Raw genomic sequence first — 14,119 nt, 5'->3', positions numbered from 1 at the left:
ACAATGTAGCTGGTGCTCACATAACATACACAGCAAAACATTTGTTGTACATAAAGAAAATTTGGATAATTTCTCATTCTTTACTTGGATTCAATCATTATAATATGCATAATATTTTCGATATTAGAATTTTTAAATCTGATAAATCATTTACAGTAGCCCTAAACAATGGCGCCTGTTCAACTGCACATTAAACGTGGAGGCTGTTTTTTTTGGGGGGGGGGTGTTTAATTTATTTGATTACAGTATAGTAACTTGGCTAAGGTTAGAGGTACTTTCAAAGAGAAGTTAGCTTATACATATTTCATATATGCAGAAAACTATGAAAACACACGTGCAGCCAACCTGTTCGCTAGAATGTAAACCCAGGTCGAATTATCAGTATTCAATTACTTTACTGCTTGGCTGCTAGCGAAGCCAGAGCTAGATATTTTATCACCTAAATAGAATAACTGCTGCTTGCAAATTATGCCTTCCAGTTCCTGCCAAAATTCTAAAAATTTTGACGCTCCTATGTCTTGCTGCCCATTGCACTCATACAGGTTGCCCTGGCCACCGATGAGCATTAAACGTGAAGGCAACTGGAATGTAATGGACCAAACGATTACACTTGGTTTCAGACCTGTATGGGGATGCATAATGCATGACATAACGTGGCATTTTTTTGATGCAGACCATGGATGTGATCCTTGGTGGTGTTGATGTATTAAGATTCATCTGGAAAAAATTCATTTATATTATTTATCCTTCTATTTGCAAAGTTCTATGCACAACTATAGCTGTAGTCACTTATAATGTTCTAACGAGGGTTTGGTTAGGTTACTTGAACATGGAAAAGCATCTAAGGGCTGCTTATTTTTTCTACCAAAGTTAGCTGAAACAATGGTCACTTTAAAAAAAAAAAAACTACTTTAACTTTTTGCTATGTAGCACTTACTTAGTTCTGAACTGAAGAATAATATAACTGTAACAGCCATACATACAGATTATGTTATCTTAATCAATGACTCAAACTAGTGAGTTCATTCACCAACTCAGGTAGGAAAACCAGATCAAGTAGGATAGTGCTTTTTTTTTTTTTTTTTTTTAACATAATTAAATATAAAGTATAAAGCATATATGCTTTAAAAATGATAATTCAAATTGTGACAAAGGTATCTATTTATTATTAATACATGTAAGATTTTTAGAGGTAGTTATTTCCCAGCAATGATGTCTGTGCGTTTTCTTTGGTGGTAAAATAAAAATCTCATAGATTGAAATAATAATCATTCCAAAAGCATATTGCAATAGTAAAGTTCTGATATGTGCAAATAAATCATTATGTGGAAGAAAGGAAATTGGTTTGAGAGAAGCACAGCTTATTAATTTTTGTTCATCACAGTTCACAAAGTGTATAACTTACTCAAAATAATTCTAAAATGATGAATTTTGGTACTTTCTAATTTTCTGAACCTCACCAGAATGCTGTGAAAAAGTATTGATGGTCTAAACCATGATGCGAAGAAAAATTTATGTGGCTACACATGTCACTAAAAATCATTTATATGGCAACCCAAGTATACACATAGCATTCTCCCAGACAGCACTTCTCCAGATATTTTCACCAGTGTGGTTGCAGATTATGATCCCTCCTATGGGAATTTCAGTACTTCAGCATTCGGGTGGACCACATACCGCAGTTTCTGTTGTCTCTGGTAAAATCTTTGGCGATGTTGCTTTCTGCATGCATACAACATAACAGGCATCACATGCCTCTCTTTCCTTTCTCATTTTAGAATTCTGGTGCCAAAATTTTGCAATTTTCTGTTTTTTTTTTTTTTTTTTTTTTTTTTTTTTTTTTTATTAAAAAGATTTATAGGGAAAACAACGGTGAAAAAAAGCCTAGAATTGTGTGTGTCTTTTATTGAAAAAGAAAAATGTAAAACAATAGGTGGTGGTGGATGCATCGTTGAAATAAATTTAAAGATATGCAAACAAACATCCCTCTCCTAACTCACCAACAAGTTTGCAAATGCTCTTCAAAGTTGCCAATGAGTTCATGACTTTTCAGTGCCAATGAGTTCATGACTTACCACATCTGTGGTAAGAATGTAAATTCCATATATTTTATGGCTGTTGTTAAAGATGGAATTAAACACAGGAATTTTAATTTAATAACTTATATTATTATATTTGTTTCCCTTAATGGGAGAGCAAACATAAATATTGGTGCAAAATGTAGTTTAAAATATTAATGGTAAATTTAAAATACATTCAAAATGCAATTTGTCACACTAGATCATCCCCATCTTCATAAAAAAAAAAAAAAAAAAAAAAAAAAGTAATGAAGTAGAAATAGATAATGGAAATGACACTGTGTATTTTAAAATATACAATCAAAAGTCGTTAATCCGGACTCGTCGGGACTTCGGCGATTCCGGATTATCGATTTTTCCGGATTATAGATCATCAGTTTAAATCTGGTAAGATGGCATGCAGAAATTACAAAATTAAAAATATGAAACCGTAATTTATGAAATAAAGAACAATTATGATCTAAAGGGTATCAAAATTTACAAAAAGAAAAAGTTTAATATTTATTTGTTTACTTTTTTAAACATTTCTTTCAATGTAAGTTGCTTCGTTTCATGTGATAATACTTTCTCTTTAATTCTATTAAACAGACATAATTTCTTGTTTAGTTACAAAGTTCCGCTGTTCAAGTCCTATAATTGCTGTGTTGAGAATACCGACTAATTTGTCAATCGAAATGTTTTCGTTTTCAATAACCTCTGGGTCACTTTCTTCACTATCGGAAGCGAATTATAATAACGAGGAACTTGATTTAAATAATATCAAAGACGGAGTATATCGAGATGAAATACTACACTTAGTACGGAATTATAAACCAAATAAAATGAAAACATCTGCTCTGAAGATAAGGATAGTGCTGACAGATCAACTTCCAATCCGCAGCGTGAAATTGATAAACAGATTTCGGATTTCAAAACATACTTTCGCTTTGTAGATACAAATTACATATTAGTAAATATATATCCGAAATTCTATTTGACATAATCTTTCTAATCTATCATAATCTAATAATGACGTTTCTGACCCCCCCTCTGCCGCAGAGCAGCGTGAAATTGATAAACAGATTTCGGATTTCAAAACATACTTTCTCTTTGTAGTAAATATATATCGGAAATTCTATTTGACATAATCAAAAGTTCAAGCTTACTTTTATAAAATTGCTCTAACAGTCTGCAAAAAGTAATAAGCCGGATCCAATTCGAAGATTAAGGAACAACGCAATCTGCAACATTAACTGAATTAGATAACTTTAGCTTAGCGTATAACTCCGTTACACATTAAACGCGCATGCGCACAAACATATTCGCAGCTGTAAGGGTCTTATGCGCTCTCGTAAACGCCTGTGCGCATGCGTGAACGCCACGCATGCGCAGAAAGTTTGTAGCTTTGAGGTCCGGATTATGGGTGTCCGAATTAACGACTTTTGACTGTAAATGAAAATTTAGGATAATCCAAGCAATGTTTATGTGTCTAAAAAGTATATTCCTTGCTACCTAATGCATACTAAAAGTTACTGATAAAATTAACTGACAAGTTACTTTTAAAACAAGAATATTAAGAGCGATTCAAAGGTTATATTTAATTTAATGGACAGTAGGCAATGTAGGCATATATATTTTGCTGTAAATTGACTGGCAAATGTTATTCAGTAAAGGCAAAGATCCCACGTGTGCTTTCTCTATATAACTACTTTGATCTAGTCCATCATTAACAATATTTTTCCTGGGATTCCATCTCAGAGTGAAAACTGAGATAAATTTAGGTGTATAATTGTAAACTTTGTAATCTTGTTCTTAAAAATGTGGTTGTATCACGATAAAAGATTAATAAACTATGTTAAATATTGTTTTTCCAACATTCCATTAGCAAAATGCTATATGGATATAACCCTCTCAAGCAAATAACCCATTTTCCTTCCTTTGTAATGATCCGGTATTTCTCAAGTGTGTATTGCATAAAGTGAAAATATATATTAACATATGAATTAATTCAGTTGTACATAAAATCAGCTCTGACTTAACTTATTTTTTTTAAAGGATTAAAACATAACCGCTCTAATCCGAACAAGTATGGCTGGAGTACGAGGAGCTTAACCACGTGACAAAACAAATGACGTCGAAAGCTCTATGTTACGTCTAAATTCTTCTAGCCAATAGCAGCGAAGCAGCTCTCACAGCAGGAGGTACAGCGAGTAGAGCTACTAGAGATATAGTAGCCTTAACAGCGAGTACGTTTTAGGAACATGCGTCCCTTATCAAGGTATTCCTGCGAAGCACTGTATGTCACGTCTCCCCTAACCTGGTTTATTTGAGGTGCCTGTAATAGCGGGATATAATTCCTGCTGAAACAGGCATATCAAAAGTATCAAAGTATCATGCTTGGGCTTTTATCAATGTGTGCTTTCATCGGTGTGGGCGTTTGTCGTTCGAGCAATTATCACAGTGGGTTCTCATTTCTGGGCTTTTATCGCGTGCGCTCTCGTCCAGTGGGCTTTTGTCTAGTCACCTGCTACGTTATATATAAATTCCGAAATTGTTAAAATTTTCTGTGACTTTTTTCTCTAAGAGATAAAAAGACATGATTTCAGGTGCAAAACACATTTCTGTTCGCACGTTATGCTTGTTTACTATGCTACCGTGATCCCACGGAGTATACGTGCGTGATCCTAAGCAATAGTGCTCAGACGTTATACAAAACTTTTATGGAGCTTCAATCTACTTTTATTAACGTATTAATTATATATATTTCATTGATATCAACGTAATGGATTTTTCTCTACCTGATAGTGATATTTGGGATGATTCGCCTTCTCAAGACAAATTCCTCGAAAACTACTTTAAAGACTATATGGTATTCTTTTTGCTTCCCTTCTGTTTTGAAAATATATTTCTGGAGAACTTGTTATGTAATTGTTAATTTATTTTAAATCCTAATATACCACTTTTGGAGCCCCACTTTTGTAAATGTAGGAATGTATTATAGAAGTTTAACAGCGACTGATCTTTTAATTCTTGATCAATAGTCTACAGTTCATTTAATTTGTTACTAAACATTGTGTCTCAATTGAGGTTTCATGTAATCTTAGCTTTCCATGCTATAAATAATTATCTGTATAATCGCAATATTTGGTACATACGAGATTTGGCGAAATTCCGAAGGCGATAGGTAAAGCGCGTCATTTTGGTGTTCTCGACGATTTTCAGAATCACGCCAGGGCAAAGAATATGTACTGTAAAAGGGCAAAGACTTTCTTTGGCCAGGGTCAAAATGTGCTTTAGCCCACTGCTTGGCGATTTTTTGAAAATCGCTAGTAAAATCTCAGAATACGTTGCGTAAACAAAGTTGCTAAGGCGAGCTAAGTGACGTTCATAAATGGGTGGGACTAAAATTGTGACGTCACAATGTATTCTCTATAGATATAGAAATAAAGTATAATAAATTCTTTATATTTTAAGTTATAGTAATGCAGTAAGTGAATTGTACCAGTTGTTAAAACGGTAAACAATGTTGCAGTCTCTCATATTTGTATTTCATACAGCTTCAGTATTTTCAAAGATTTTAAAATTTATACAAATAAAAAAAAAAGATTTTTATTATTAAATTTATTTTGGCAATTATATCAGAATGTTGCAAATTATTGCGTGTCTTTTAAATAAAATAGTATATATTCCAATTTACATTAAATCTATTAATATAAGGGCTTAATAAATTTAAAGACTTACCCCTTTGATGTTTTTTTTTTATGCTGGATTATATTCCGGATAGCTACTAGAAAAATACTAACCTCTTCTTTTGTGAATGATTCAACGTTAAATAAATCATACACATGATTTTGATTTTTTTTGGGGGGGGGTTTATATTGACATAATATTATTTACATTTTCAGTTTAAAAGATAATCATTTAAAGAACAATATCCGAATCCAGCCGATTCAAAAACTACCAAAAATCGAGTTTAAGTTCTAAAAAAAAAATGCTAGTTCTACGGTTTTCATCTGGTTTCTCTCTGTTGCTAATACGCTTGAAGCAAAAACTATTTCCCTCTTTTTCTTTTTTTTTTTTTTTTTTTTCTTTCTTTTACCGGAAGATTAGGTATATTGATCTTTACATTATGGTAACTTGGCGATTTTTTGGCAAAAATTTGGCGACCAACTCTCCTACAGCAACCCTCTATTTTTTTTTTCCCCGCCGCCATTTTGTCTTCACGAAGTAAAGACATGTTTCTTTTCTTTTTATCTCCTGAACACTTCTTCCAACAGTCTACTAGCCAAATTACACTTATGCTAGAAATTTTATCAAACAAAACTGCTTAATCATGACAAATATTCACTGCAAAATTAGGAAAAACTGCACAATACCATCCTCCTTACGCATTTTTCAAAATAACACATACACATAAACCATGTACACGCTGACTTATTGTTACTTAAAAAAACATCCCAGAATTGCACAAAAATGGCATTGCGCACACTCTTCACTATATCCATGTACACTGCTTTTTTCTCATAAATTAAAAAAATTTCACGAAAATACATGACAATTTTCTCAATCTTTAAACCCGGTAAAAAGAACATATATGAAATTACATGATCACGAAAAAGTATTTACCCTTTACAAATATCAACATTTCCACATATAAAATAAATAGAATATCCAAAAACTTTTACTTCTAAATCATCTATTACATTATACACGTCACCAACGAATTCATACCGCAAGCATTACAAATACTTAATATCAAATATTTAAATTATTTCCATGCACGTTTATTTCAACTTAAACGTATAACAAATTCCTACAAGCATAAAATTCACAAAATAACTATCATTTCATTACAATATCACTAAACCATGTACACGTCGACTTATTTTTACTTAAAAAAACATCCCAGAATTGCACAAAAATGGCATTGCGCACACTCTTCACTATATCCATGTACACTGCTTTTTTCTCATAAATTAAAAAAATTTTACAAAAATACATGACAATTTTCTCAATCTTTAAACCCGGTAAAAAGAACATATATGAAATTACATGATCGCGAAAAAGTATTTACCCTTTACAAATATCAACATTTCCACACATAAAATAAATAGAATATCCAAAAACTTTTACCTCTAAATCATCTATTACATTATACACGTCACCAACGAATTCATACCGCAAGCATTACAAATAGTTAATATCAAATATTTAAATTATTTCCATGCACGTTTATTTCAACTTAAACGTATACCAAATTCCTACAAACATAAAATTCACAAAATAACTATCATTTCATTAAAATATAATTAAATTCAAAAACACTACTTAAAATATAAATGAGCACATACATTAAATTAATAAAAATTACCTTACAATCCTAATTACTTTAAACTAAATCATAGCTAATAACAATTTTCCCAATAATACCAAATTCCTTTCCACCTTACATTTACAACGATGCATAAAAATAATATCCTCAAATAATTAAAAATACTAACATACCTAATCTTCTTCAGAATCTTGATTACGTGGCGGATACACTTTTCTTCCTTCTGTTTCAGAATCTTTAAAATCATACTTATCTTTCAAAGCAAGATACCAGGTAAAATAAATAACATAATAAAACATCTTTATTTCTCTCTCGCACAACCTTAAAAAACATTTATTACTATCCTTTTCAATACCACTAAATACCCATTTCGAATTCACTTTAGTTATGGCCATGGGATCCAAAAATTCACAAACACTATTTCACACAACACAGAATAAAGCCAAATACAAAATTGCCAGATTTTTTCCCGATTAAAGAACAGTAATTCGTCCATTAATATCACATGACATATCCCATGATCTCTCATTTCCCCCACACGAAATAATGCGTAATCGGAACTGAGTACTGCTCACATTATTACCAAAGTCCCAGGTAGTAATCTTTATCGCCTCGAAAATGTCGCCAAACTATCAGTTACCATATTGTAAAGATCAACCTACCGGAGTAGTTGCCAATAAATTTAAATTCATATTATCGAACATTTTTAATTATCATTTTTACAAATTACCTTGTTGCTACGTAACGACACAATCCCTTAGGTACTAGTAAGTAGACAATCTTCATTATTTTCTAAAAATTTTAAACTTTACATTAATAAAAAAATAATAAATATTTTTATTGCAGATCAACATCATACACAGCTTTCATATCACTGTTTCTTAAATCACGTCATATTCTATAGTCTTACTAGAATTCTATACATTCTACAAATAAAAAAATCTAATTTCTCACAATGAAAGAAAATAAACTACAAATTTGGAACACTAAGCAATGCTTCACACACACACACACATATTATCAATGAACTCATATTATCAAGTGCAATTGCGATAGCAAATACTACATATTAAAATAAAACACGTATAAGTTATTTATAGGGTCAAATTTTGCTACTATTGTGTAGATCATCGGATTATCGATATTTTTCAGAAAGCATTATCAACATATCAAAACCAAACAATTAAAAATATAATAAAAAAAGATGTCTTGCAATTAAAAGTGTAACTTGCAATTAAAACAATAATGCGAATTTAAAATACACAAACGACACATTAAACATTGCATATGAAATACGTTACATTACAGCTCAGTATAACATACAGCCTCGCTTTGTTCATGTGCACAATGATCTGTATTCGCTCGAAAAACTTCAAAGAATTGCAAAAACTTGGGTTAATCTTTGGATTATGGTAACTTGGCGATTTTTTGGCGACCAACCCTGCTACAGCAACCTGCTAGTTTTTGTTTGAACACCATTTTGTTTTCACAAAGTAAAGGTTTTTTTTTTTTTTTTTTTTTTTTTTAACTCAACATTTTTTTCCAACAATCTGCTAGCTAAATTACGCTTATGCTAGAACTTTTATGAAACAAAAGTGCTTAATCATGACGAAGATTAGGTGTGAAATTGGGAGAAAGTGCAGAATCGCAAACTGCTTGCGTTTTTAAGAATTGCACATACACGGTATCCATGTACATGTCGACCTATTTTCACTTTAAAAAATCCCAGAATTGCACGAAAATGGCATTGCGCACACTCTTGACTTTATCCATGTACACTGCTAAAGTCCTAGCTAGTAACCTTTATCGCCTTACCAAAATGTCGCCAAACTACCTGTTACCATATTCCAAAGATTAGCCAAAACTTGGTGTCGATGTACACATCCATCTATTTTCACTAAAAAAAATCAGAGAATTGCACAAACTTGGCATTGTGCATTGCCTTGGCTTTATCCATGTGGAAGTCAATCTATTTTTACTTAGAAAACATTAGAGAATTCCACAAACTAGACATTGCGCGCTACATTGGCTTTTCCCATGTACACATCCATTTATTTTCACTAAAAGAATCAGAGAATTACACAAACTTGGCATTGTGCGCTGCCTTGGCTTTGTCTATGTGCAAGTTGATCTATTTATACTTAGAAAACATCAGAGAATTGCGCAAACTCTGCATTGCGCATTACCTCGGCATTGCACACTGCATTGGTTTTGCCCATGTACACATCCATCTATTTTCACTTAAATAAACATCCCAGAATAGCACAAACTCACCATCGCACACAACCTCGGCATTGCGCACCACATTGGCTTTGCCCATGTGCACATCGATATATTTTCACTTAGAAAAACATCCCAGAGTTGCACAAACTTGGCATCGCACACAGCCTCGGCATTGCGCACCACATTGGCTTTGCCCATGTGCACATCGATCTATTTTCATTTAAAAAAAACATCCCAGAATAGCACAAACTCGGCATTGCGCACTGCTCTATTATTATTTTTTTTTTTTTTTAATTTTTACTTGTTAATTTGAGCAGTTAATTTTGTACACATCGACCTATCCCATGTACACATCGACCTATCTTCACTTAGAAAAACATCAGAGAATTGCACAAACTTGGCATCGCGTACAACAGCGGCATTGCGCACTGCATTGGCTTTGCTCATGTACCTATCGATCTATTTTCACTTAAAAAACATCAGAGAATTGCACAACCTTAGCTTTTCCAATCTTCTAGGATCGAGTCAAAAAGAAATGCAAAATATTAAAAATAAGCAACTTTAAAACGAACCATACAAGAAAATTTTTTTCACTTACCCTTTTCAAGAAAAATGTAAAATCTTTTTGAGCGGTTTTATATATGTATATTGAATTTATCTCAGGGGGAAACCCTTTTGGATCCCCCCTCATCTTTAAATAAATTTACTAACGTTTTATACTCCGTTTCCGTAATATGTGCAGAAAAAAGGCAAAAACCCACAGGTGGTAAAATACTCGATTAAAAAAAGAACCACCACATAAGAACATTCAAACCGCAACAAAATTAACTGCTCAAATTAACAAGTAAAAATTTTTAAAAAAAAATTAAAGCTTTCAGATTTTACATTAACATTATTTTTAACATTTTGTGTGTTACCTTTCTTTATCAAATATAATGTTCTTTACACTTAAACCATAAAATTCAGTTCAACAGCAATATCGCAAAATAATTTTAAAATGAGCATATCTTTAGAATTTCCGATACACAGTTTTGTGCTTTGCACGTAAAAATGTTTTTTTTTTTCCTTTTTTTTTTCCCACGTACTGTGTTGCCATTGTTTGCTTTGAAATATTTGAGTTTGTTAATCAAAAATTCGTTCAACTTTTACAAAATATCAATCAGTTAATAAAAAAAAATTCCAAGTTTGGGCTTCCAGATGCCCATATTAATTTGGAAACATATGTTATTCAAAATTTGATGGCTCTAGGTACCATTGTTTTATCACAATGCAAGAAACATTTATGCAGATTTTTCAATATTTAATTTCTTTAAATATAACACAGGGCGATAACATCTAGTGGCAACAGAATAACAACACAACTTCAAAACATCAGGTTAGCCATGTTTGCGCGTTTATTGCCCATTCAAAAACAATCGCCAAGCAGTGGGCTAAACCACATTTCAACCCATGCCAGAGCCGAACCATATACTGGGATTTTACCTAATTATCATTAAAAAAAATTGGGCTATAATTTATTCGTTTCCATATATGAACATAAGTAATGCTGCAGTGCTAGAATTTTGAAGAGTGCAAAGCAAAGGATTTCAGAGCTGAGTTGTTAATTGATATTGATCATCGAATTGTTTTTAGAAGGTGTAACGCATGGGTGTCGAAAGGTAATGTATGGAAAGCATAGCAAACATAATTTGCCCTGAAAAAAATTGGATTTTTCTAAAATCAGTTTATCACACCAAACTATAGCCACAAGAATTGAAGAGTTGAGGAATTCAGTTGAAAAGTCTACAAAGCAAATGCATCAATTTTAAATTTTATTCATTAGAAATGGGCGAAAGCACTGACGCTTCTGATACGGCACAATTGGAATCTTTATAAGAGGAATCAATGAACATTATAATATCATGGAAGAAATGGTTGCTTTAGTATCGTTTAAGGACGCAACCACGTCTGTAGATTTATTCGATGCATTAAAAACGACGATGAAAAAGTTTTCTTTATCTATAGAAGTTATCAAGTCTAAGACAAAGAAGATAAACTGTATATTAAACAGATGAAGTAAATGAAATTTAATTTTACTGTACCTATATGAAGAAGAGTAAAAGGCATAAAGGGGGAAAATGATGAAGCTGTTATTACTATTTGGATGTGAAATACCCTTCTTTGAAAACATGAGGTCTATACAAGCAATCTTTTATATTTTCATTGTTTCTAAGTGTCAATCTGCTGCGATTTATTGGGCCTATGTTTCACTCAAAATTTTTGAGAATTTTTTTTTTTTTTTTTTTTTTTTTTTTTTTAAAATCTATGTTACAACATGTTTCTAAAGTGAAATGTGGCATTGTCAGTGAAAATGCTTATGATGTAACTTGCTACTGCTTTGTCAGCATACTTGCTACTACTTTATATATTGCAGGTTAAAGAACAAGGAACTTTTTTTTTTTTTTTTTCTTCATCTTCTTTAGAAGATATTTCTTCTACAATCACCTTTTGTTGCTGTTTTTGATTTGTTGAGCTCTTTTTTATATTCTGTTTTCATGTTAATTCTTAGCCCAAGATTTTGCTGTGAGATGCAATACTATCACAGATAATAAAAAATGTCTAAATATCAAAGCATTCTAAGTCTCTTCCTGCAATTCAATCTGATCATGATTTCCTTCAGCCTGATTTTGTGATCCTGCAAATCACTTGTTGCCAAATATTTTAATAAGAATTATGCAGTGGACAATATTAAAATGATGTTTTCAGAAATCCCTAAGCATTAATATCTGGCACAGATTACCTCAGAATATCTTTAAAAGTCATATTTTGCTAAACTGAGTGTTTGTAACTCAAAACACCATTCGTCATTTAAGGTGTTCTTTGCTCTGATAATGTGATTCTTTGCATCACGAACCAAATTGTTCGTAAACCAAAGTTTTAATGTATTTGATTGCTGTTCAGTTTTTGGATTTATTATAAAATGGTTAAATCCCTGCTTTGTACTTTTCTATCACAATGTGCCAGTCACTAAATGTGATAGTGTGTTTATATCACATTATGAACAACTGTGTAACAGTAATTCCGAAGTCCAAAATCCAGATAACATAAAGTCCGAGATCCAGACGTCCAATGTCTGGAATGATCTAAAATCCAGACTTTTTTTTGGGGGGGGGGGGTATGCTGAATGCATTTTCCCATAATAAAACATGTGGAGAGTCTCGATTCTTAGTTTTACTTTGGCACTAAATGCCTCGCTATTGAAGAAACAATTATTTTAGCATAAATTTGTGTGATCAATAACTTGGCTCCATAGCTGCATATCTGCTTGGCATACATCTTAACCCGAAATATTCTACTGTCAAAAGTCATTAATCCGGACACCCATAATCTGGAATGATCTATAATCCGGACCTCAAAGCTACAAACTTTCTGTGCATGTGCGTAATACTTTTATGCATGCGCATTTAATGTATAACGGACGGTATAAGCTAAGCTAAAATTATCTAATTATCTATTTCAGTTAATGTTGCAGATTGTGTTGTTTCTTAATCTTCGAATTGGATCCGGCTTATTATTTTTTGCAGACTGTCAAAGCAATTTTATAAAAGTAAGCTTGAACTTTCGATTATGTCAAATAGAATTTCCGATGCTGGAGCTGCCAAAGGATCTACAAAGCGAAAGGATGTTTCGATTTCCATCAAACAAAAAGTGGAATTGCTGCAAAAAATGGATAAAGGCATATCCTTTGTTTCTCTAACCATTCCGAAATCTGTTTATCAATTTCACGCTGCTCTGTGGGGGGGGGAGAACATTGCAGCGCGCAATGATCTGGAAGTTGATCTGTCAGTGTAACCTTATCTTCAAGGGAGATGTTTTTATTTTATTCAGCTTATAATTCCTTACTAAATGTAGTATTTCATCTCGATGTATTCCGTCTTTGATATGATTTAAATCAAATTCCTGATCATTATAAATATTACGAGTACACATCAAATAGTTTTCTGGTTGCAATTTTCTAATTTCGACTATGCGTAATATATGCTTTATGCATGCGCGCGTTGAAAGAAATTTTTAATAAAGTAAACAAATAAATATAATGTGTTTTTTTTTTTTTTTTTCTTTTTTTTCTAAATTTTGATAGCCTTTAGATCATAATTGCTCTTTATTTCATAAATTACGGTTTCATATTTTTAATTTTATAATTTCTGCATGCCATCTTACCAGATTTAAACTGATGATCTGTAATCCGGAAAAATCGATAATCCGGAGTTGCCAAAGTCCCGACAAGTCCGGATTAAAGTCTTTTGACTATATATAAAAATATTGTTGATTTTACACCTACTAATATTTTATATCCCTGATGCCAACCTGCCAAATTATTATTTATTATATTTTACTTTCATCACTGCATGTTTATCAACAGATGACAACTTGAGTAATTCATGCAGTGAGGCCTAAACATTTTTTTTTTCATATACATAATTGAACGACAAAGAGTATGGTAACCTTTTATGTTGATAATAAGCGC

The 14,119-nt window shown here is 32.1% G+C and overlaps 1 protein-coding gene across 3 annotated transcripts in view; it reads left to right on the top strand.

Moving 5' to 3' along the window:
• The first annotated feature begins 4,665 nt into the window (after positions 1-4,665).
• The window catches only part of LOC118184775 (uncharacterized), a 46,733-nt gene continuing 37,279 nt past the window's right edge, over positions 4,666-14,119 (top strand). For 2 of the 3 annotated variants that reach the window (XR_004757482.2, XM_085818757.1), the window contains exon 1: positions 4,666-4,926. Coding sequence is in view for 2 of the 3 variants with exons in the window: in XM_085818757.1 (XP_085674883.1) it covers positions 4,840-4,926 (87 nt within the window). In the remaining variant the exon portion in view is untranslated. The remainder of the gene's footprint in view (positions 4,927-14,119) is intronic. The other variant, XM_035354499.2, reaches the window with a different exon arrangement.

This window comes from Stegodyphus dumicola, chromosome 6, assembly GCF_044657685.1.
Source record: "Stegodyphus dumicola isolate Sdum_Otavi_A_Nest chromosome 6, ASM4465768v1".
NCBI lineage: Eukaryota > Metazoa > Arthropoda > Arachnida > Araneae > Eresidae > Stegodyphus > Stegodyphus dumicola.
The sequence above is the reverse complement of the archived record's forward strand: the minus strand, read 5'-3'. Positions and strand labels throughout refer to the sequence as shown.